Source organism: Macrosteles quadrilineatus, unplaced genomic scaffold, assembly GCF_028750875.1.
Source record: "Macrosteles quadrilineatus isolate MER2022 unplaced genomic scaffold, UCM_ALF_1.0 Scaffold_4__1_contigs__length_99947679, whole genome shotgun sequence".
In the NCBI taxonomy this organism is placed as follows: Eukaryota; Metazoa; Arthropoda; class Insecta; order Hemiptera; family Cicadellidae; genus Macrosteles; species Macrosteles quadrilineatus.
In genome coordinates, this window is record NW_026542597.1 from 18,110,498 (window position 1) to 18,133,175 (window position 22,678).

General features: G+C 33.6%; 1 protein-coding gene across 3 annotated transcripts in view; it reads left to right on the forward strand.

Moving 5' to 3' along the window:
- LOC128991874 (uncharacterized) overlaps window positions 1–21,353 on the forward strand; it is a 244,905-nt gene extending 223,552 nt beyond the window's left edge. For 2 of the 3 annotated variants that reach the window (XM_054415122.1, XM_054415121.1), the window contains 15 exons: window positions 4,072–4,098; window positions 7,128–7,225; window positions 9,134–9,339; window positions 10,116–10,280; window positions 10,590–10,814; window positions 12,118–12,279; window positions 12,751–13,102; window positions 13,767–13,897; window positions 14,695–14,916; window positions 15,756–16,005; window positions 17,764–17,973; window positions 18,330–18,510; window positions 18,839–18,994; window positions 19,714–19,873; window positions 20,553–21,353. In XM_054415122.1, coding sequence (XP_054271097.1) covers window positions 7,174–7,225; window positions 9,134–9,339; window positions 10,116–10,280; window positions 10,590–10,814; window positions 12,118–12,279; window positions 12,751–13,102; window positions 13,767–13,897; window positions 14,695–14,916; window positions 15,756–16,005; window positions 17,764–17,973; window positions 18,330–18,510; window positions 18,839–18,994; window positions 19,714–19,873; window positions 20,553–21,281 — 3,201 coding nt within the window. In that variant the 5' untranslated portion in view covers window positions 4,072–4,098; window positions 7,128–7,173 and the 3' untranslated portion in view covers window positions 21,282–21,353. The remainder of the gene's footprint in view (window positions 1–4,071; window positions 4,099–7,127; window positions 7,226–9,133; window positions 9,340–10,115; window positions 10,281–10,589; window positions 10,815–12,117; window positions 12,280–12,750; window positions 13,103–13,766; window positions 13,898–14,694; window positions 14,917–15,755; window positions 16,006–17,763; window positions 17,974–18,329; window positions 18,511–18,838; window positions 18,995–19,713; window positions 19,874–20,552) is intronic. The other variant, XM_054415123.1, reaches the window with a different exon arrangement.
- Window positions 21,354–22,678: the final 1,325 nt, after the last annotated feature.

Consider the following 22,678-nt stretch of genomic DNA (forward strand, 5'->3'; position numbering starts at 1 on the left):
AAGGTTTAGAGAAAAATTGGGAAATTTTGTGTTTTGAGGGTCAAAAGTGAGAAAAACCTATTTTCACCCCATAAAACCCCCATAAAACCCTGTTCCCATGGTCCGATCATGCTGGATCGCGAACTCATTCAAGTTTATCCCGCCTTACACCTTCAAACCAAATTTCATCAAAATCGGATAAAAATTACTCAAGTTATCGTGTTCACGGACACATATATATATATATATATATATATACATATATAAAAATTTGAACGAATGGTGTTTTTGGCCTCTGGGGACATCAAAATGAAAAAGTAAATTGGTCCCGGGCCTAAGTCTTACCATGAGACCTACGGTAATAGCTACTTCCCTATAGGGAAATTCGCTAAAACAAAAAAAAAACTTTAGTTGTAACTGTTTATGTCAGGCAAAGTATTGTTTGGGTAGCGAAAGTAATGTTTATGTAGCGAAAGTAATGTTTGTCAGGATAAGTCAGCTGATCACGATTTGTTTTTGGTGTATGAAAATGGGCTATTTTCGAATACAGAGTGATGAAAAACTATTTTATGGTGAGGGATTACGAAATGGTAGATAGAAGATAATCAGAGCTTAAAGTAAAAAAATTAGTGAACTTTTATATTTAACGCCATGGGACGAAAACAGGCCATTTATAGCTTAGCTAAACTAATACTCAAATATGACACTTACAACTAAAATTCATATCAAATGACATCCTGGAATATTATTTATAGTTTTATAAAGGAAGTTTTATATTGATTAAAGGAGAACTAGATTGAGAATGTTACATAAGCCACAAAGACACGGCCAACCTGCTGAGGAACGTCATGCATTTAAACAACTCTGTTACTGGACTAAGGTTGAGACTTAGATCCCTGATCTGAACCCGTATAGATATTGATATTTATACGACCATTGTACAAATTTAAACCTTTTAATATGTTTAACAGTGTATTGTTATGCTATTGGTAATATTCTAACTTTTTGTTTGATTCATTTCCGAAATCTAAAACTACTTGAATTATTTTTAAATAATAAACAATAAAATTCTAATGTAAAGGATGTGTTGGCCACCGTAGAAAATAACACTAAAACGCATGAAGTGAAAAATATGTTGAATACAGACTAGTCTTATAACAGTTCTGCCAAAGAAACAAGTCATGAAAAGGTTGAAGAAATTTATGTTAATAGACTACATTATATAATGTGGTAGAAAAATAATGTGGTAAAATCTTCTACATATTAATAAGCGAGCATGTTTCTTTAAATAAATAAATAAAACCTTTTTTCTCAGCTTGTGTGCATCGTAGGGAAAATCTACGCATACTGTTAAAGATATTTTCCTGTAGGTGTGCAGAATCCCTTTATAAATTCAAATAGGCTAAAAAATAAACACAAAAATTTAATTTAATATTTGAAAGAATTTACATTGTCCTTATGGGTTGCTATGCTGGTGACGAAATATAAACGGAAAATCGAAACAAATGAAAACAAAATAAATTCCAATCACATGTTTTATTTACAGCGTGGGGTGGAATTAGAGAAGTCTGTACATTACATACTTATATTTTTGGTACAGTTTTCGACCACTGGATGGCCACTAATAAAATATAAATACCGGTAAACTATAATATCCAGCTTTATAAAAATAAAATTGGACAGTTAAATTGTCTAATTAAATTTGTGATTGAAATACTGTATAGTCATTCTTTTAATACTTACCGCGTTGAATATTTCTTACAGTTTGAATCGAAAAACTTTGTTTCGTACTGCAGTAAAGATAAGTGGAAATCGGATGCATTTTATAAAGCATTGCTTTCATGTATCTTGTGTTGCCATGGACAACCTCTCTGAAGTCAATGGTGTGGAACTTGAGTTTTGATATATAACTCCTGTAACAGCAACTTCAACTTTGGTTCAATAATTCATTGGCTGTGGTGTCAACGCAGAAAAAATCAATTGAATTTATTTTATAAAATAAAGGGATTTTCTTCTACTATAACATGGTTCTGTACCCTTTTTCAAATGTGTACATAATTATAGTAACAACTTGTTTTATGTAGTGTGGCCTAAAAGTGCATTGGCATTGGTGTTCGTGTAGGCTGAAATCCAGCTTGAAACTAGTTACACTTTAATTTTTTTATCTAATATTTTACCACTTAATATTTTACCTATTTAGAGACCTATCTTATACCTACCTAAAAAGTTGAACACCATAAAATAGAATATAACGTAGCATAAAGAGTTAAATGCAATTCATCGAACATATTTTCTAAAATACTTTCAGAAAAATACTTTAATTCTTCTCAAGCTAATATTAAATATGGTTTTACTGTCCAATATTACCTAAATAATCAATAAACATTATTTATACCACAATTAACTTTCGTCAACCACCAAGTAAGCTACAACATTAAGCAAACCCTTTATACCCCGTTGGGTTTTTTATCAGTTGAAATTTTTCAAGAGTTAATTCACAATAAATTTCAATAAATTGACAGCTATGGTGTGCTTTCACAGCACTTCAGAAGACTTTTTTCCATCCATATATTTTTATCTCAGATCATTATCATTGTACGATGCAGTAATTGATGTTATATCACCAAACAATTGGTTCCAAAGGTTAACGTATGTTACCATCCAATATGATCGTTATTGTAGTACTAAGCACTAGGGGTTGTAGGGTTGTGGTTGCCTGATTGGTTCTGGTGGTTGTTATCTGACCATCAACACATTTTCCTCCTCCGGTTGTTATTTGCGTTCGTTATTTTAATTAGTAGCCGCATTCATTAGTGCCGTAAGACTACGTTGGTGATTTCGTTACTTTTTTCGTATCCGACATATTAAGGCTACGTTATGTTTTAGCCAGTTTGTTTGTAATATTTTACTGCTTAATACTATATATTCACCCTTTTTGTAGGATTTTAGTTTATATACTTAAAAAAGGACGTTAGTCAATAATAAAACTAATATTTCAGTAATGATGATAGTACAAATAATAATGCCTTAATTCCCGTGGTTGTAAATTGAATAGCAACTGTCATAAAAATATAGAACCAGTCACACAACAATTCAATCATAGTCAACCAGTAGGCTAAGTTGAGTTTTATTATTTTTCTTATGAGTTTATTGTGGAATATTTGTGGCACCTGTTTTAAATATTATACTTATGGAATCCTCACTTATTGAATTGTTGGAAGAAGTTCAAGTTACACGTAAGGAATGGCACTTTCGCTCTGTAATTAAACACGGAAAAGCATATAACCTAAGTAAAAAAACTGTAAAAAAAATCCGAGGTTTACTTTTTGTTAAGTTTTTATAAACGTTCGTACCGAGAACCCTAACCTCTACATATTGAACACGACATCATTAGATAACAACCAGCCCCAGTAAAGACGAGACGTGCCAACGTTCTACTATAGCCCATTATTTGGGTAAAGGTCGGGAATGAATGTTTTCAATCCAAAAGGAAATTCTGTAGATTATTTCTCATATTGACGATTGAATTTTAATATACTATTCAAGTTAACGTTTATACTTTTCTTTAGTTTGGTTTTAGCATTTTTTTAAATCAGTACCTTATGTATGAAATGAAATTTCTTCCGATGGCTTCATTCTTTTAATGTACAAGTTAGATTTCAGTAACGTCATCAATTATAGCTATTGGTTGATGAAAACCAAGCACTATGGACGGTGAAAGATAAGAAGGGAACTAATGGTAATAAATTACATGGTTTTAGACGGATCTTTACAAAGGACCAAAGATCAAGGAAATCAACAAATTATCATAATTCAGAAATAAGACGTAGCACTAAAACCAATTTAAAACTTATTTCTATTTTTATTGGCTTGCTGATAAACGTTAAATAGTTTTTTATTTGAAAAATGGAGGTTCATAACACCACACCCTATAGCAACACACTTAAGCTTGTTTTGATTTTAAGGAGATACATTCCTGTTGACTAAACATTGTTGTTTGATTAATTGAATTTAACTGTATTTTTGTAAAAGTTTTGTAAAAGACCAATTATCTTCATATAGCTTTTAACTTAACTTTTATTTTTGTTTCAGCACCTCAAGATCCTGAAAATAAATAACGTAAGTGTACATTTATTGGTTTAATTGTAAACAACCTTACAAAATCTGTTTAGTTTTTTAGTAAAAATAGTATCGCATATTTAATTTAATATTTTTCTCAAATAAAGGTAATTTCATAGACATTCATTCTTTCATGAATTTTTTTTATGGTTGGAAATATAGGCTAAATTTACTGAAAAATAATTTTCAGTAAAAAGATTAGACTTGCATAATATGAAAATATGTTTTAGTTTATATAATACCATCACAACAATCTCAACGCATCCTTAAGATTCCTGACTCCTGGAGTTGTGTAAAGAGGGTCTGCTTGAAGAAGGCAAAGCACTCAACTAACCCTTGTGTGGAAGGACACTTTCCATTTGGCACTTGAATATTTGAACCTTTTCTGTGTTTCTTTTGATCGATTTGCTAGCTAAATCTTCAAGAAGAAAATACTTTTTCATCCTTGACTATAGTTTTGATATTTATTGGTTTTTCTCTATTGTTACCAGGTCCACGATTTAAAAGATAATTTCTGCGATAAAAGTAAAACAACTTGGTTGTTTTCTATATATAATAGGACTAAACTAATAGGACAACTAAAACTTCCATGTTAATGTTAAAACAACTTGTTTTATTACACTACCGTACGTGCAAATGATTAAGAAGAGAAAATTTCCTAAATCCCTAATCGGCTCGTTACTGGATTTTTCCTATTTTTTAGTTTACAATACATTTATAAACGTATAACTTGTATAACATTTATCATTTAAAAACTTATCTGTGCTACACTTAGCTTTCTAATTATTCAGTTTAACCGAATTTCTTAATCTTCACCTATACTAGAGCTATAATTTAGTCCAGCGTTAAAACTAGTTTAATTATGAAAACAATTTGTGGTTTAATTATTTTTTTCTCAATTGTTAATTCAAAATGCTACACCAGAAAATAATGAAAAGCAAAATTATAGCTCAAAATGATTATAAAATTAAAATGGAAAATATTTCATAGTATAATGATAATATCAATTCGGTATTGAACAAGAATTCAAGAAATTCAAGAACTATAAATCTGCCTGTGAAGTTTACAATGAGCCAAAAATAGGTTACAATAATAAGATCTTTAATTAAAAAAAAATTCAACAAATTTTAACTAAGCATTCTGTTTTCTAAGTATTAATTCATTTTACTTAGAACATTAGGCGTTCCGCCAATATATCCTTCTGCCATTATTGAAAGAGCTTTATTTAAAAGGAAACCCCACTAAAAGTGAATGTGCCTGGTGATTTAACCAAATCCTTTCCATACCAAACTCTAGTTCTTAAATTTGAATCAAATCCGACTTAATTCTTTTTAGTAGTATCATTGAAAAAATATCGTATCCATTCAAAGGGGGCCCATTGAAAATAATAACACATAATAAATATATTTATTGAATTTTAGCGTTTTTAAATCCAAGTTAAATTTTTTACCACCCTCTGTATATGTCACAGGTTATTAAAATTGATTATTGCTATGTCTGTTCTTAATATTAATACAAATAAGCTTATGGTCTGGAGATAAAAAGTTGAAAACGAGTAGCTTAAAACAAAGTGCATCTATCTTGATATTGTAATAATTTACTTAACTATTACCTTTTCCAATCTTATTGTTATCATTTTAGATCCATTATAATCCATTTCATTTTAATCTATTGCCTATGTTCTTTCAGGGATGGCTTCAGGTATGATACAAACATTTAAGTTATATGTATGTTTTATCTATTGTTATATTAATTAAATATCACAATATTTTATGTTGATATCTTATATACGTATTCATTATTTGGGTAGTTATTATGGTGTATTTTATTCGTTTCACAGTTTTATTTACTAAATAACTAAATAACTATATGATTATTATTTAAATATTATTTCAAAACAGTGTAATGTAAGATTTAACCCTGGATGTTTAAGTAAGGGGGTTTCTATGTACTACGCTTTTTCCTATAAAATTGAACAAGAACAGAATGCATTTTTTGTAAATCCATACACAAACATACATTAAGTTGTCTTGATACTTGGATTTTGAATATAATATTCGTTTAACTAATTAAGTTCATTGATACGTTTTGATAATCAATTATCTAACTTTAAATATTGTGTACTTTTTTAATCACGTTAAATATATTTTAAACTTATATATTTGTCAGCTTTTACCATACATAATTACACGTAACCACCATCACCATATTTCATACCGAGTTTATAAGATAAACACTAATCAATCAGTAAAATAGGTTCATTAATACGTTCATTCCACACTTCAAAAGCTTAATTAGTGCCATTGTGATAACTGCTCAACTGCTTGAAAATTTATATCCTTTTTATTATGAAAGAGGGAAATCGACGTTTTTCAGCGTTGGATATACAAAAGGTGACTCTTTTCACAGGAAGGATATCCCTTATGTCATCCACCCTCAGGCTAAGCCACTCACTACATTCCCTTCCTGAGACACTTCCTGTGGGAGAATGGCTCATTTGTCAAGCCCCCTTACTTACAGGACAAGAAAAAAGATAAATTTAATTTACAAACCATTTATGATGCAGGGGTGGTAGGTGTTTTTTTTTTTATGCTACTCGAAATATATTAATCTACTGAATTTTTGTATAGAGATTTGTAAGCAATAAATCGAGTTTATATTTTCGTATTTAAATTTTGGAAGATAAAATTTTAATATATTGTTATCATCCATAATGCTGCAGGAGTCAATAAACAGTATTATATTGATTTGTTTGTAATACATGTTTAACCTTTTTTGCATAAAAAAATACCAATACACTTATATCTTTGTAAAAAAATAGTTTAATTTTTAAGTGCCGAATGGCTTGGTGACCGAAATGATTTTCATCAATTAACAATATTACTGCGTTTTGAAACAATGTTAATTTTAATTTTTAAACTGGCTACAACCTTAACATAGTGGAATGTCTATTTCTATTCATATCAAATATTTTGTTTTTTAACCCTTTAGGTACAAATTCATTGTAAATAGGTATTCTATTGTTTCAGATTGCCATGTGAGGGTGACGCAACAGAGTAGCGGGATGTCCGCACTATGACATCTGTTAATCTCTTTCGGATACTACTTCTGTTATTTGCTGTCTCAGGTAAAACTTATGATTACATCTTTCATTTACTACAAATAAACCGATCAACTGTAATATAACCCACATCCCCCATAGAATGAAATTTGTTTTTAAAAATATGTAGAGTGACGTCTTGACCAGCATTGGGCGTGTTATGAAACCTACGGAAGGCAATTAAAAATATGTCTAATAAATATTGAAACAACCTTAAACTTAAGCCTTTGACTCACAAACGTAAACCTATGTAAAATATGGTAAGTAGTGATCGATTTTGATTGGACACTCCAATTTTTTCCCACTTATGATCTTTCTATATCTGTAAACCGTCTTGTAAGTCAATAATATAAGTCAAAATAAATATGATTCATGTGTTATTGGATTTGTTTTACTTTCCGAAAAACTATTTTAAACGTGGATATTAATTACACACATGTACGATGTAATGGTTCTTTTTGAGCATATTTAACTATCAAGTATATTTGTATGAAAACATTTTAGAATTAATATGAATACTACACGCACAAAATTGTAAGACTTTTTAAAACTCACACTGAAATTTTAAAATTTTTTCGGAATGATATGCGGATCTTACTTTTAGCTGGGGGCTACAACACCATTCAATTTCATCCCAGAAGAGTCGGTGAATCAAATAAAGAACATATTGGTGCAAAGGAAAGCAATGTCTGGTGATGAAATTTCCCCGCCTAAAGAAATACGAGTATTGTTGAGGGCCTATCGATTTCACAGCCTCGGATGAGGGAATTGAAAATCAAAAGTTGATTGCTTTTGAAAAGGGTTTTGATGTTTACTCTTTTGGAATGTATAATTTTAGAATGCACTCCTTTAGAGTTTTGTTTGTAATACTTCTTCACTGATCAGTGTTAACTTCGACTGTAACAGAAGTAGCCATTCCATTTCAATTTCAAAGTTGTAGCCAATTTTAGAATACATTATAACTAAAAAATATCGGTCAAATACAATAAATTTTTTACCAAACCAGACTGAAGGTAAACATGTTGTAAGCTAGGTTTTTGCCACATCGCCTACCATACAACTTTCAACCTGTAAATATAGTCTTAGACAAAATTGTGTTCATGGAGAAACCGCTGGAATGAATAAATAAATAAAAACAAAAAAGGTGAAAGCATTATTTTAAAGGGAAGAAATCTCTGTGAGTGTTAACCTTTTCCTTTTCATATACAAGGCTAATTAGAGCACGTTTGTATAGAAGTAATATACATATACTGATGTATAGTACCATTGACTATATATACCTAAAGGTAGGTCAAAATGAAATAGATGTACTTTATCGAACCTTTTTCTAGCTATAATAAAATATATTATTATAATTGTTCATTGTGACCCTTAGTTGGAATATATTATTGATAAAATAAAAGGATTACCTTATCCAACCACAGTTGTTGGTATGATAACTAGTTTCGTTCCTTAGAAGTTTGTTAGGTCATTGTATGCAACAAAATCATCAATGTAACATGCATTGCAGTGTGTCAAAAGATTCGAAATATAAAAAATCTGTTTTGTTTAGTCAGTGACAGTAATAAGATAGTGCTGGCTAGCCTTTTCAGTGTTAACCACTTTTATCACTTTTTTATTCCATTTTAATTATTTGATCAACATGACAAGCTACGATTATTGTGATTTTTGCAGTTTTTTAGAATCTTTTGACATACCACAATGTATTAATACTTTGATTATGGGGTTGAATAAAATGATCTGACGAGGTTCAAAGGAACAAAACTAGTTGTCATACCAACAACTTTGGTTGGAGAAGATAATCCTTTTATTTTATCAATAATAAAAGAACTGGTTGCCTTTTATACTGGTTCGTTTAAGTGTAACTATCAACTCACATAATAAAATAATTCTTCCGACTAAAAAGTATGCTACCAATCACATGTATGGTTCCAGAGTACAAAATGTGCCTTTGTGGTGAGATCCTGACCCCTCGTCAGTACACGGCGTTGTCTGGGGATCTGAGGGTGGACGTCCTAGGAGTCTCCAGTCCCGGATGTGTTCAGCTGTTGGAGCGACTGAGGGATGACCAATACTCAGTCCTGGGTACCGTAGCCATCATGGGTACTACCGTGCAGGAGCCAGGGGTGCCACTACATCAGGTATGTGAAAAAATCCACATTGGTTTATGTGTTATTTTGGAATGGTTGAATCAGAGATTATGAATTCAAAGGGCGTCTGGTTAAGGCGGATGACAGATATATAATTTTACCATTTGCTGGCATTTGGTCGCCTCTTTGAAACCATCTTCGGATAAATTCAAAGAAACAGATACCACATGATATAACAGATAGCTAGTAACAATCTGTAACTGTTTTTGTCACCTATTCCACCTAATTGCTCTGAAGATGGGTGTCTGCAACGATGGAAGACTTTCAGTCTATAACACAGTCATTTTCAGAAGATCTTGTTCCAATTTACAGAATAATGTTTTAGGTCACAGAGTTCTTTCTTCCTATGTAAGGATTTTTTAGTGGGTAAAATAAAAATTTACAAGATTTGCAGCCATGCTAACTCAAGTGTTTTCAACTTTAAGAAGTATATTATCATTAACCTTCGGTATTTTAATAATTAAATAATTTTTTTAAGGATTTTTTAATACAAAAAATTGCTAGTACATTTGTCAGATGGAACGTCAAAGGTATAATATTCTATTTCTGTTTCAATACAAAAAAAGTCTTTACAACTCAAAAACAAACTTTTAAAGTTACTCTATTTGAATTTTACTAAAATTATCTTACCTTTCCTTATAATATTCCACTGATGTAATAGTATCTTTAGACTCCTGTCGTCAAGGAAAAACTTTCACTACTTGACAAGGGTACATTACACCCTAAACCGTAGGCATTATTCACTGTAATGATCACTGCTGGTGTAGGTGGTGTTTCCCTGCGGCGTGATCTGTCATGGTGGCCAGTTCGGCCTCAGGCTGGCCTCTGGCCTAGAGTGTACCTCTAACTCCTCGACCTACAGCAGCACCACGACCAGTGTCGACGACAACGAGACAACTGAGACAGACGTCACCACCACCTCCTGGCATTCTGTGAGTGAGGGTTTCGAAAAGACTTTTCTTGTTACCATTAAAATTATGGTACTTCATCGTATTATTCTTGTTATAATGCTCAAGCTGTTAGAAATATTACTTAGGAACAAACCGAACCTGAAATTTGCGTTATTTTATCAAAGCCAAATCGTTTTTAAGTCAATGTAATGTAGATTAATACGACCCAAAAACCGTTAGTGTACCAAAATCTATTGGATATGATCCATTTTATATTTTCTATTTAGGTGTTCCTAGGCATTTTTAAAGGAAACTGCTCAAAACAGTGATCAATGTTTTCTTATATTCCAGACAGAGGACGACATAGTTCCTCTGGACGTCAGATGGCCGGGAGTGACTCTGGAGGCCGAGCCAAAGTCTGTACAGACATACCCTGAGCAGCCTGTGGTGGCCAGAGTTATGTTCCACAATACGTTCTGTCAACCCAGCATAGGGTCTCTAGTACCCGAGACTTGGCTGAATCTCGTGTACTGCGGCCATTCTCCACTGGGTTGTGTCAACTCTACACACAAACAGGTACTTCAACGAATGTAGAATCATGTGGATATTTTATTAGTTTCAGTTACAATTTTGCTCATGGAAAGTTTCTGTTATTTGAGGAATGAGAGCGTACTGAAACGAACAATATGACTTCTCCATGTTTCAAGACCATCCTTTGGATGCCATTTCCGTTTTCTATTCCTATTGCTTCCCCCATTTTCCGTACAAAAACGTGATAATCTCTCCTGAGTTGTGGAGAAACTCGTGCTGACGTGTCCATTTTGACGCCCTTTATTTGTGCCATAAAATTACCCTCGGTGGAAGTTATTTTGTAACTCCAGCTTTGACTGGGTTTGTGTCCTAAACTTGTTGTATTTTAGATACTTTTCCCTTGATCATATTCAAGATCCCGAAACAATGTGAAAATCGTTTTAAACAATCATAGAAAATGTATTAATTTCTACCTAGAGGTCGTCCAGTGGTCGAAACCTCGACCATATATGTAATGTACACGTATTGACTATTGGATACTGAAGTATACTTCCCATCTATATGGATCAGTTAGCAATTTTTTTTATTAAAAACATGTATTCGTGTGAGCTAGTCACAGAATGTTCACAACAATGAATCACTGAATTTTCTACCTTATTTTTTGTTGCTGACAAAGGTGATGGTCATAACAGTTGCTGTAGCTCATAATAAAACATTCCAAAAGTTAGATTTGGTAAAAGAAATCGTGTATTCGACAGAAATCAGTCATTTAGACCAGCGCAATCTGTTGGTGGCTCACATCAACTACGACGAATTTAATTAAAAACCGGTGACAACTTTAACATGGGTATGGAATGTCTAGTTGTAGTTCAAAGGTACAGGCTTCTCTATTTTCACTCCATGTTGTTAATAAAACATGTGATTGTAATTTCTTACATTTGTTTTGGGTTTCTGTTTATATTTCGTTGTTATTTCGTCACCAGCATGGCAACTCATAAAGTCCATGTAAATTTTTTAAAATTTCAAATTCGTTTTTTGTGCTTACATTTGAGCCTATTTTAATGTGTAAATGTATTCTGCACATCTAAAGAAAAATATCTTTCTAACAGTATGCGTAGATTTTTTCTGCGATGCACACGAGCTGAGAAAAAAGGTAGAAAAAAGACACGAAGAGAAACATGCTTGCCTATTAATATATAGATAGATCACTTGAATGTATGCTTGATATATTAATCGCCAAATATTGTAGTTTTATATTTCAAAAGAATTGATGTATCTTAATGATGTTTAGCACCTATTTGACAGATTTTGCATATGTAACAGAATACGTTATACATTCCCTCTGCAGGTACTCTACTCGGAGCAGATTCTCGGTTACCCTAGCCTGAGGGAGACCACATTGGCGTGTAACTTGTTTGGCCTAGCAGGACACTACGCGCTGGCTCTACGCACCACCATCAATACCTCCAGCCACCTCATATCTTACACACCACAAGACCACACTGTTAAGGTTGGTGTGTGTTTAGCGGACCAAAGGTTTGGCTAGGTTGGGTTATGGGTCAAGATATTACCTAATCGAAACTAACCTATCGTGGTAACAGAAAAATACTAACCTTATTGCTGCACTAAGTTGCTATGTACTTTTGCTAGATTAGCTAACGAAAATAAATTCCTAATTACGTAATACCATTATAATACTGAACTACACACTGACAGATTAAGATTTAGCTAAATTTGTGAGTATGTTTGAATTTTTAAAATGTTTGCGTGTCTTGAGAGTATTTAAAATGTAGCGTAGTGTTGTTCCTATAAGAATGTTCTTTAGTATTCATTTTCTGATTTTAAATTCATCACCCCCTTTAAATTGAAGTATATTTTATACAATTCCAGAAAATAAAACAATCACATTACACTTAGTAATACGACCTACACAAGTATTAACTTTTGCATACACACAAATTATATAAAAATATTTCCACAGGTGGAGTGGAGTGATAAGTTTGTGTTCAATGTCCACGCTCGAAGCATCTTCCCCTGTGACGGACACGGGGGCATCCCCGTGCTGTTCCAGTACCCTTCCTGTATTCTGGAGACGGGTGACCGAGTCAGGGTGTTTGGCCGACTCCGGGCCGACGTGACGGCGGGGGCTCCGCCCTCCACGCTACACTACATCGCCGAACACAGGGTCACCAGGGGTCAACACGCTCTCAACTTTGACTGCGAGCTGTTCACTGAGAGATACGTAGAGTATTGTTTTGTCTACGTCAGCCAAGCCATCAGTGGCGCCGTCAGTGACGTCAGGATGGACTGTGTGCCTACACTGCCTGTACATGGTGAGTCCAGCGGGGCATTCTAGAGATCCCGTATGTTAGTATATGGATTGACATATTAAATTCGTAGATGGTATGGATCAATGGATCAATGTAACACCAAGGTGAATAAATGCTACAACGTTATAGAGATTTAATTGGATTGCCAATTATAATCTTAAAAGTATATGTACTACTAACTATTAAAGACATAGGTTCATGTCTGTAGCATCTGTACTGTCTTATCACAATCCATGCCAACGTTGATTTTATTAGGTTCTTAAACTTCATAGTGGCTTACAATTTCAAAACAAAGTTATACTTCATCAGTTCACCTTTTTAAGTCTTGCGATATTCAGATATTCATTTCACTTCTACCTAGATATTCTATAATATTATTTCTATTCTATAAAGAGAATATCAAGAGAATAGAATAACAACATAAACACTGATAATAACAAAGCACAGATGCAGTTCATAATATTTCACAAGGATTACTTAAATAAAATCACTCTTAAGCTCTAATATACTCGGGCAAAAGTGTATGCAGGGTTATTGTAGGTACTTAAATAAACTGTTCATGCTATAATCTTCTGTTAAACTGCAAACTGTATAGTTTAAAACTAGGTCCCTTTGAATGTAGAGGCTACTCTATGTTTCTTGTACTAAAGTCCCTTTGACTGTATAGAGGCCGAGAGCGGAGGCTGGGGCTCGTGGACCTCGTGGACTCAGTGTACAACAACCTGCAGTGGAGGAACCAGAAACCGCTACAGGCTCTGCGACTCCCCTCCTCCTAGATACGGGGCCAGGTTCTGCGAGGTACGTTGAATAACACCAGTAAACATGTATTTGGGCTGAACAGACACTAGTCACAACATTTAACTTAAAGAGAACTGTAATTAGATTTAAGTAAATCGAATTGAAGATGAGACGAAATTTACGTATTTTGTATAAATTTACAAAAATTGTTAACAATATTATTTTAAAATTCAAAATGTACACTGTACACAATGTTGAATATTTGCAAACCATCACAAATCGTGATTGCAAGGTCTAACTCAAACTTATCTAACAAACTCTTACAACTACATGTTTTAAGAGGTAAACATTACATTAACATATAAATTACACAATTCTTACTAGTTTTTTTCCTCTAGAAAATGCATCTTCTAATGTAAACATTTTATCGTTTGAATACTTTTTAAAACGATTTGAATAAAACCAGTGGAAAGTAGCAGCTAAAACCTAAACTTGGTTGAGTTTGCTTTTGCTTCCTGCACAAGACCACAATATTTTAAACAAATATCGGTTCAGTCAAACCACAATGTCTGTGTTAATTTAAACCAATAAAAATAGAATATGACATATTATATTTGAGTATAAAATAGCTTATTGTACAATATCTTAGCGATTTCTATTGGTTCTATTAAAATTGACTTTTTTATACCCATTTCACAAACGGTGACTTAATATTTGGGCGAATATTGCCTATCATTTTTGCGTTGTTTTATTGGACAATTACGTAATCAAAAGCTGAAAATACGTTAAATTTTAACAACCAAGAGTCTAAAAACTTTGACGTGTACCTATGTTCACTATTATATCCACCACTCCAGGGCCACGCGCTAGAGACAGAGAGGTGCGGGACGGCGCTGGCCTGGGACTGTCCGTTCTACCAGGAGGGTGCTGATGTACCAGCGGAGAGGCCTGAGGTGAAGGCGGAGGTCGGGCCAGGCTGTAGATGCGGCTGTGTGGTGCACCTGGGAGTGGCCAAACCAAGGAGACTGGTGGCCTCGTCATCACAAAGCTGTCCTGGCCGGACCTTCTGGCTAATACAGGTGACATTTTTTTTTTTTTTTTTTTTTTTTTGTCCTAGGACGCTAGGTACGAGCCCGGAATGTTTTTCACATTACTTCAGGCTAGACCTAGGGGTTCCGGCAATATCACTTAGATAAAATCCATTGGTGATTTGGTGGGGTTTGAACACGGGACCCAGGAACCGGAGTCCCGCGCTCTAACCACTTGACCAGCTCACTCCCCCACAGGTGATATAGTTGAAAATGTGTTTTGTAAAACTATATTTATCTGATAAAAATGGCTTTCTGTAAAATGCATGAGAGGCCTTTGGAGCCAAAAGTTACGATGTTGTAAATTTTTAAGGACTACGAAGAACATTTTAATCACGACTAGTAAAAAAGAATTTTCTAAACGTTTCAATATCTGGAATCCGATCTCGTTCTCTGGCGAGGAATTACCTCATAAATAACAAGATCGGAAGTATAGCCATATCTGTAACATTATAGAGAAAAAAACACCAAATATATTCAGTAACTGGTAGTAAAAACACAATGTAATAAACCAGGTTTAAAACAATAATTATAATTAAAGATGAGATTAACTAGTGATCATTAACTACGAATTTAAAAACAATATTGTTCACGAGTCTATGAATTCTGAAAACTATGTTGACTAAAAAGTTGTGCTACCTAGTGAAAGAATTTGAAAAGTGAACGCATTAGTAGAAGCTGAAGGTAAGTGACTTTAAACTGGCCCCTAGAAAACTATATTTTTATTACACTTAAAGTCATAACTACTGGTTTTTGTAATAGACACTTAAATAAATACTATTTTTTTATTTAGAACTCACAATGCAAACACAATAATTTTGTTATTTTAGGCTGACCGTAATCAGCTTATCCGCCTTTCCCTGGAGCAGTTCCGCCTCCCATGCTCTGCCCAGTGGCTCAAAGTGCGAGATGGGGACTCCCTGTCGTCCACCCTGCTGGCTCACCTCACTGGAGTCCTGGGGAGTCACTCCATCATCAACTCCTCGGCAAACTTTCTCCTGTTGGAGTTCTTCTCTGACGAGTTGGCTGCGATTGGCGAGGAGTGTTGGGGAGGATTCCTGGCACACGTTCAACAAATAGGTAAGTTAATTATGATAAAATCTATTCTAAAGTATTTTTTTTTTATTATTTTAATACAACGCAGATGTTAAGATTAATTTTATTTATTAGTCATTCATGGAATTACTCCAAAATAACATCCAGGTTCCAAAATAACCCGTGTTATACAGGGTTCCCAATTATTAACCTTACATGTATATATAATCAGGATAGAAAACAAACATTAAGACGTTTTATCTGCATTTAAATTATTTCGTTTTGATTCAGAAATAGATAACTGATTAGGAATTTTTTAAATAGCTTATGTAGATTATACAATGTTTAAACCTAAATCCTAGAGTAAACAAGAACTATGACAACACAATTGGATCCCCTGTTATGTACATTAACCATTGTAATGTTTGTTTGTACTGTTTACCCAACTGGGAAATCAGCTACACCAAACTGTCCATGCTAATAATTTGAAACTAGATCATACTATTAAGTTCGACATGCATTTAATTTAAATACTTGGTTACTTGATATTACGTTACACAACAGTTGAAACCTATTTCCTTCACTAATAAAGGTTTGAACACTGATATTGTATTCTAATTTAACGTATGGACACTACCATCTCTTTACGTATACGTCTAACACATTTGTACTATTAACCGTGTTGATTTCAGTCCATTTATAACCCAAACAGTTATTAAATGTATTTTCATGATGAATTGTTTACGAATAAATAGCATTTGTATTAATTAGTCAGTGTCATAGTAGAGGTTCCAAACACAATTTTGTACCCGGTGTTGCAGTACTCAGTTGCAATGTCTGATTCAATTCACATGTGCCAGAACACTAGAAGTGCATTACAGTAGAGGACCTGACATGTACTCTGGTACTACTGACCTAGTTGTGCAATGTTCGCCACTATGTTCTACAAATAGAACTAATTAGGAGTTGGTGTTTGAATATTAAGACATTTGCAACAGTGTAGTGAGTGAATATTCAACATATATAAAAAACTTCTTGATCAGCATTTGTGACTTGTCATGCAGTAAGGGAAATATATAATAAAAATGTATATATAAATATGTAGTAAACATATAATATAAATATATGAATGGCAATAAAAGGAGAAATGACAGTAGGAGTAGGAGTAAACTTAACTTAGTTATTATAATTTAGTAGGGTATATTGTTTATTTTCTGTTCTAATTTAGGACCTTTTCCGTTAAGTCACTACCACTAGTGGAATGTGGTTAGGTTAGGTTTTTCCAACGAACTGGTTTTTCTAACTCTATACTAACCTTACCCAACCTAAACTAAACAAAGTTCAATTTACTACGACTTCTATTGTTAATAATCTATTGCTCTAAAAAATACTAGTAGTAAATTAACGGATAAGGTCCTAAATGTGTTATATGTTTACTTAATATTAAAATAAATACATAAAAATAATAAGATTGCACAAATGTATGCCTTTATGTGGTTATATATTTTGCGGGTATATTTTGTGTGATTTAATATTTAATATTAGATTACGCCATTGGGTTTTTATATTTTTTTAAGGGTACGGGTCAAACCTTGGTCTTGTCTCAATTGATAGCCCAATGACAAATAGCATCCAAAATTGCCTCACAAGGGATTAACACAAGCAGCCTTCAAATTTGAAGGCTAGCACTTAAATCACTCAACTACTCAAACAGTTTATAACTATTATTGAACTCATTTCAAACAATACATTACCTTTCGTATATCTTCCATTATCATCCACCATCTCCTGTTTCCCCGACAGAGCGGATGGGCAACGTAACCTCGGGCAGTGAGGTGTCTATGAGTCCCACCATCAGTCCTCTAGAGCGGCTGGCGCTGGTACACATTGCAGTGATCCTACTGCTGGTCGTGGTTTTGCTCACCTCCACCTGCCTTGGAGCTCAGTATATGCACCGTTACCGCAAGTACCAGCTGGCAGCTCACGACGACTTGGAGTCACTCGCCGTCTCTCGTGAGTAGACAACAGAGTCTGTGTCGTAATAACAACACCAGGAACTATATGGACTATCTTTATGAACTATATTTAATTGGGTACATTTTCCTTGTAGTGACATTAATTAGGACATTTTGGAAGATTTTATATTGAAGTTGAATAATGTTTTGTCTAATAACTTTGTAAAATTATTTAAATTTGCCATGTTGTGTTTGCGAATGCTGTAACAAGCAACTAACTGTATGATTTAATCTCAGACTTAAAGAAAATTCCTTGTCTGAAGACCTGTTTGCATCCCTTCCATATGCTATGTAAGCTACCAACATTTATGCATTTTTATAAAATGATCTTACCTTAACGTTGTGACGGTACAGTGGGAGAGTCCATGGGGAGTCTGGTTCCTGCAAGGAGTCGAGCCACTTCCAGCACCACTCTGCTTTCGGAGGTCATCTCCCTCAGGAGGTTCCGACCTCACCGTCACACGAGGCTGCCAGACCACGATGACGTGGAGGAGGATGAGGAACAGGAGCTGGAATCATCCGTGGAATCACACAGGTAGAGTATCTTCTCCTCAGACGTAAGCCAAGTTACATCTTTATTAGAATTCTCAACCGTTTGTGAAACGTTTCCAAGTGTTTTCATAAAGATTTAGAAAGGTATCTAATGTTGAGGTGAAAACGCGTTAAAATATTTAAAACGCATATCTATTTCAACTGACATGTACGAAATCCCTACGAAACCTGTTCTGAAAACTGCTATGTAAACGTTTGGGTGTATTTAAAACACACGGTAAGTGTCTACTCAAATTTATTCATCATCTAAGAACAAGTTTAATGGTATTTATATATTATATAGGATTGTTAAATATATTGTTGTGCTACAGGGACGACGAGCAAAAGGAAGGAGAACAAGAAGCCAGAGTCTCAGTTGCTGATTCAACAGCTGATGTGGAGATGAGACCAACCAGCCTGGATGTAAAACAGCATCGTACACCACGACACAACCAGGAAGCTGTCAGAATACACAAGTCGTATAAAAAGTAAGAATCTTTTATCAAGGAATAGTGTAACGTTTTTACATCGTAAATATTGTGTTTTTAGTTTGTGTAAGTAGGTTTTCGTGGTGTGTAAATATTTTAATTTTAGATAACATGAATGGATGTTTTTATTGCTAAATATATTCTTTACACATCTAAATTTTTTTAGGTGTTTCATAAGGGAATTATCCAAATCATTGTTTAATTACTATTAAACGTGGGGTTTTGGATATCATCAATATCTAATTGCCTAATGACAAAATGCATCCAAAGCTCTGGAAATGATCTCGCTTGAAACATAACCAGTGATCTTCAGATTTTAGGGTTAGAAGTATAACAACCTCGGATACCCAGACAATTGGATAAACTTTTACTTTTAACCACACACATTTTGCTTAAACCTTGAGGAGATTTCTTACCTCCAATACTTAGTGTGTTAACACTTAGCGGTAGGAAAGATCAATAGCTTGATTCAACAACTATTTAAATAAAAATCGTATGTTAAATAATGAACAATAAGTGTAACCTCATATTAAAGGTTAACATAGCTTTTAACTGAAATTGGTCATTACACCTCAATTACTCAATTATTTGTGGTTATGATAAGGGTTCGTTAGTGTACCTCTCGTCGTGAAGTCCGACACGTATGAGCTTCACTTACACATCAAACCCATAGCTTCCAATTACATTTCTATTAATACCTCTGCCTGTTCCTCACCCAGGTACAAGTCCCCAGTGAGCCCCGTGGTGGAAAAGCCAGAGAGCCCAGAGGACCAAGACAGCTCTCAACAAACTCTCTCCCCTCCACCTCCAGGGAGAAGGTCCAGCAACGGACTTAGCAGACCTAGTGTCAGCTCCAGCGTGTCGTCGTCCCTCACTAATGTGGGTATATGAACTGAGCTTAAGGTCAATGTGTTTGGGAATTTTTGATATAATCATGATGCAATTTACAACCTACGGAATTCCTGCCTGAAATCATAAAGGCAAACTCTCTTAGTCGTTAGGAATAAGTTTAGTGTTTTTTTTTATGTTTGGAAATAGTAATGATTCCTTGAACTAATGGAAAGTAACTGCGGGTTAACTTAAGTGAGAAGCTTAAATTATGTTAAATGTAGAACTTCAAGATTTGCAACGTTACAAAATCTTAAATATCATTTAAAAACATGATTCAAATTCTAAATTTTACTGTTGTGTGTTTAAATAATCATCCAATGTATTTTTGAAATTTCCTTAGGTATTGAGAATGTTACTATTGCAAATTACAATGATTTTTCTAAATTGTTTGAATTTTTCCATAGTAATTCAAGAATAAGATGAACCACTTTCTGAATCATCAAATAGGAATAGGAAAATTTAAATTAAATGCTTAAAAGTATTAGCTTAAAGCAATAATAATAATAAATCATCATTCTGTATTTTACAATCAAATTCTATACGATCAAGAGGTATATAAATTTTAAAGAATGTACAGCATTATTTTGTTACCTTAAAAATGTTTCCTTTCACTATTGTCAAACTTAATGCAAATACCACAAATGTCAAACGTACAATCTTCTTCCAGGCCTTATCCTCCCCTGCGTCAAGCCTCAGAAGTAACCCTAAGGAGACAAAGGAGAAAAGGAACCGCGAGCGTCTCCTGGCAGGGTCGGAGTTCAGTCTGGCTGGAGAGATGGAGATGGACTATTACGACTACAACGTCTCCAATGCGAGCACGGTGCCTGGGTCATTTCTGGGGATGGACCCTGCCTTCTGTCTATGGATCCCTCCGTTCGCACCAGGTCAGTGGGACGACGAAGAGGATGACGAACTGATCGGTAAATCGGACAACGAAGACACAGAAATGAAGGACCTCAGTGGGCTCAAGGAAAGGACTCCGGGTGAAGACCTGGTTAAAGAGACAACGGACTTTAGTGAAGGAAAAGAAGATTCTGGGTCTGCAACGCCAGTGAACATAGAAGATACGAAGAGTGAAAAAAGCTTTCATGATTGCTACAGTCTTAGAGAAACTTCTGATCTGGAAGAAGTGAGGATCAAACTTGTTGAAAAACTAGTGCCTGTGTCTCCTGCTAAAGTACATCGTGCCTACAGAGTGAAGGAAAAGGAAACCGGCGTAGAAAAGTCCCCTAGTGATAGCGGTGAGTATTATGACCTTTTAAACAACGATGATGTGGATGACATAAAGTTTGCTGATGATGACGATGAAACAGAAGATGATTACGTTGAGAGGAAACAAACCGATATAGTGATTCCAAAAGTGAGGAGTAATAGGAGTTCATACTATGATGCATAGTAAGCTTGACCATTGACATCCATTTATTTACTTAAGGAAACTTTTTAAACTTTATGAATTATAAAATAATTCTCTTTACGGTTAAAAAAGATAAATTAATTTCTAATTAAGAATTATTTCTTTGGTTGTGCTATCTTTGTTCAAGTAAAACATGTATTTCAACATAATTAATAACAATTAAAACACTTTGTTAACATTTTATGTAGTTCCTTAAGAAATTGTATCCTGATAAACAGACAATATTTCAACAACCATTTATACAGAAACTACAAAACAATAGGTCAATATTTTTACATGGTGTTAATAGTTTGTATATTCATGTAAAAAGGATGTTATTGGAGTAGCTTAGAACGAATTATATTTTAGAAACTTTATCTAAAAGTATACAGAATAAACATTCTTTAATAACTAAGTTAGTTAGTTATAGATAAATGTTAGAAGCGTATAGTACACTATCGAATTTCATTGTGATTAACTTTGTAATTTTGGTACTAAAATCACTAGATTTTATGAAATTTAAAATTATTCAATTAAACTAATACAGAATTAAGTAAATTATAAAAACGAATATAAAATATATAGTGGTTTGAAATATTTCAACCTTTGGACGTACATGTAAAAGTATATACAGTATTTTATAACATTCTTAAAACGAAATTCTTCAGTTATAACTTAATTTTGAATGTGTTTTATCTAAATCTAGTATGATCTAAATCTAAACACTAATCGTTTCTATGTTTCAAAATGTTTCTGATAAACTGCAATCTGACTTGTTTGAGAATAATAACTAATTGTTTACAATAAAATTAGAATTTATTATGATAGAGTTTGCATTCAAGGATATTTGACCAATTACCTTTAAGTATTATTTAGTAATTCTTTCTTGCATTGAACATTTGATTAATATAACATTTTGGTTCACGTTTTTGTCTTATAATTGGTTGAACTATTCCAGATTTTATAGGCCTAGTTAATTCTGGCAAAGTTGGCTACCCTGCAAAGCAACATTTAAAAAAAAAAAAAAATTTCTATTCATGTAGGTTTTAATCGATTTAGATCATTTGAGCTTAAGTGGAAAGTGTATGACATGCCTGAATTAATTCAATTACAAAACGTTTACATCAACAAAAACCACCCATTCAAAAATGTCATTTACTGAATATGTTGTTAACAGTGTTCCATGTGTGTTTTTTTGTTTTGTACATAGTAATAGTATCGCTAGCTTTGACCCTATTCTAGTCTGAACCAAAAAGACTGTGTGTGCAATGTTAGGTTATAAGACCAATCCACGACTGAGGTTGCTTGGTTTGATGATAGTTTAACAACAATAGTTAACTAACCTTTGTTTAATGATAAGTTGTAAGTTAAGTTACCATTATTGTTATTTAGCTTCGTTG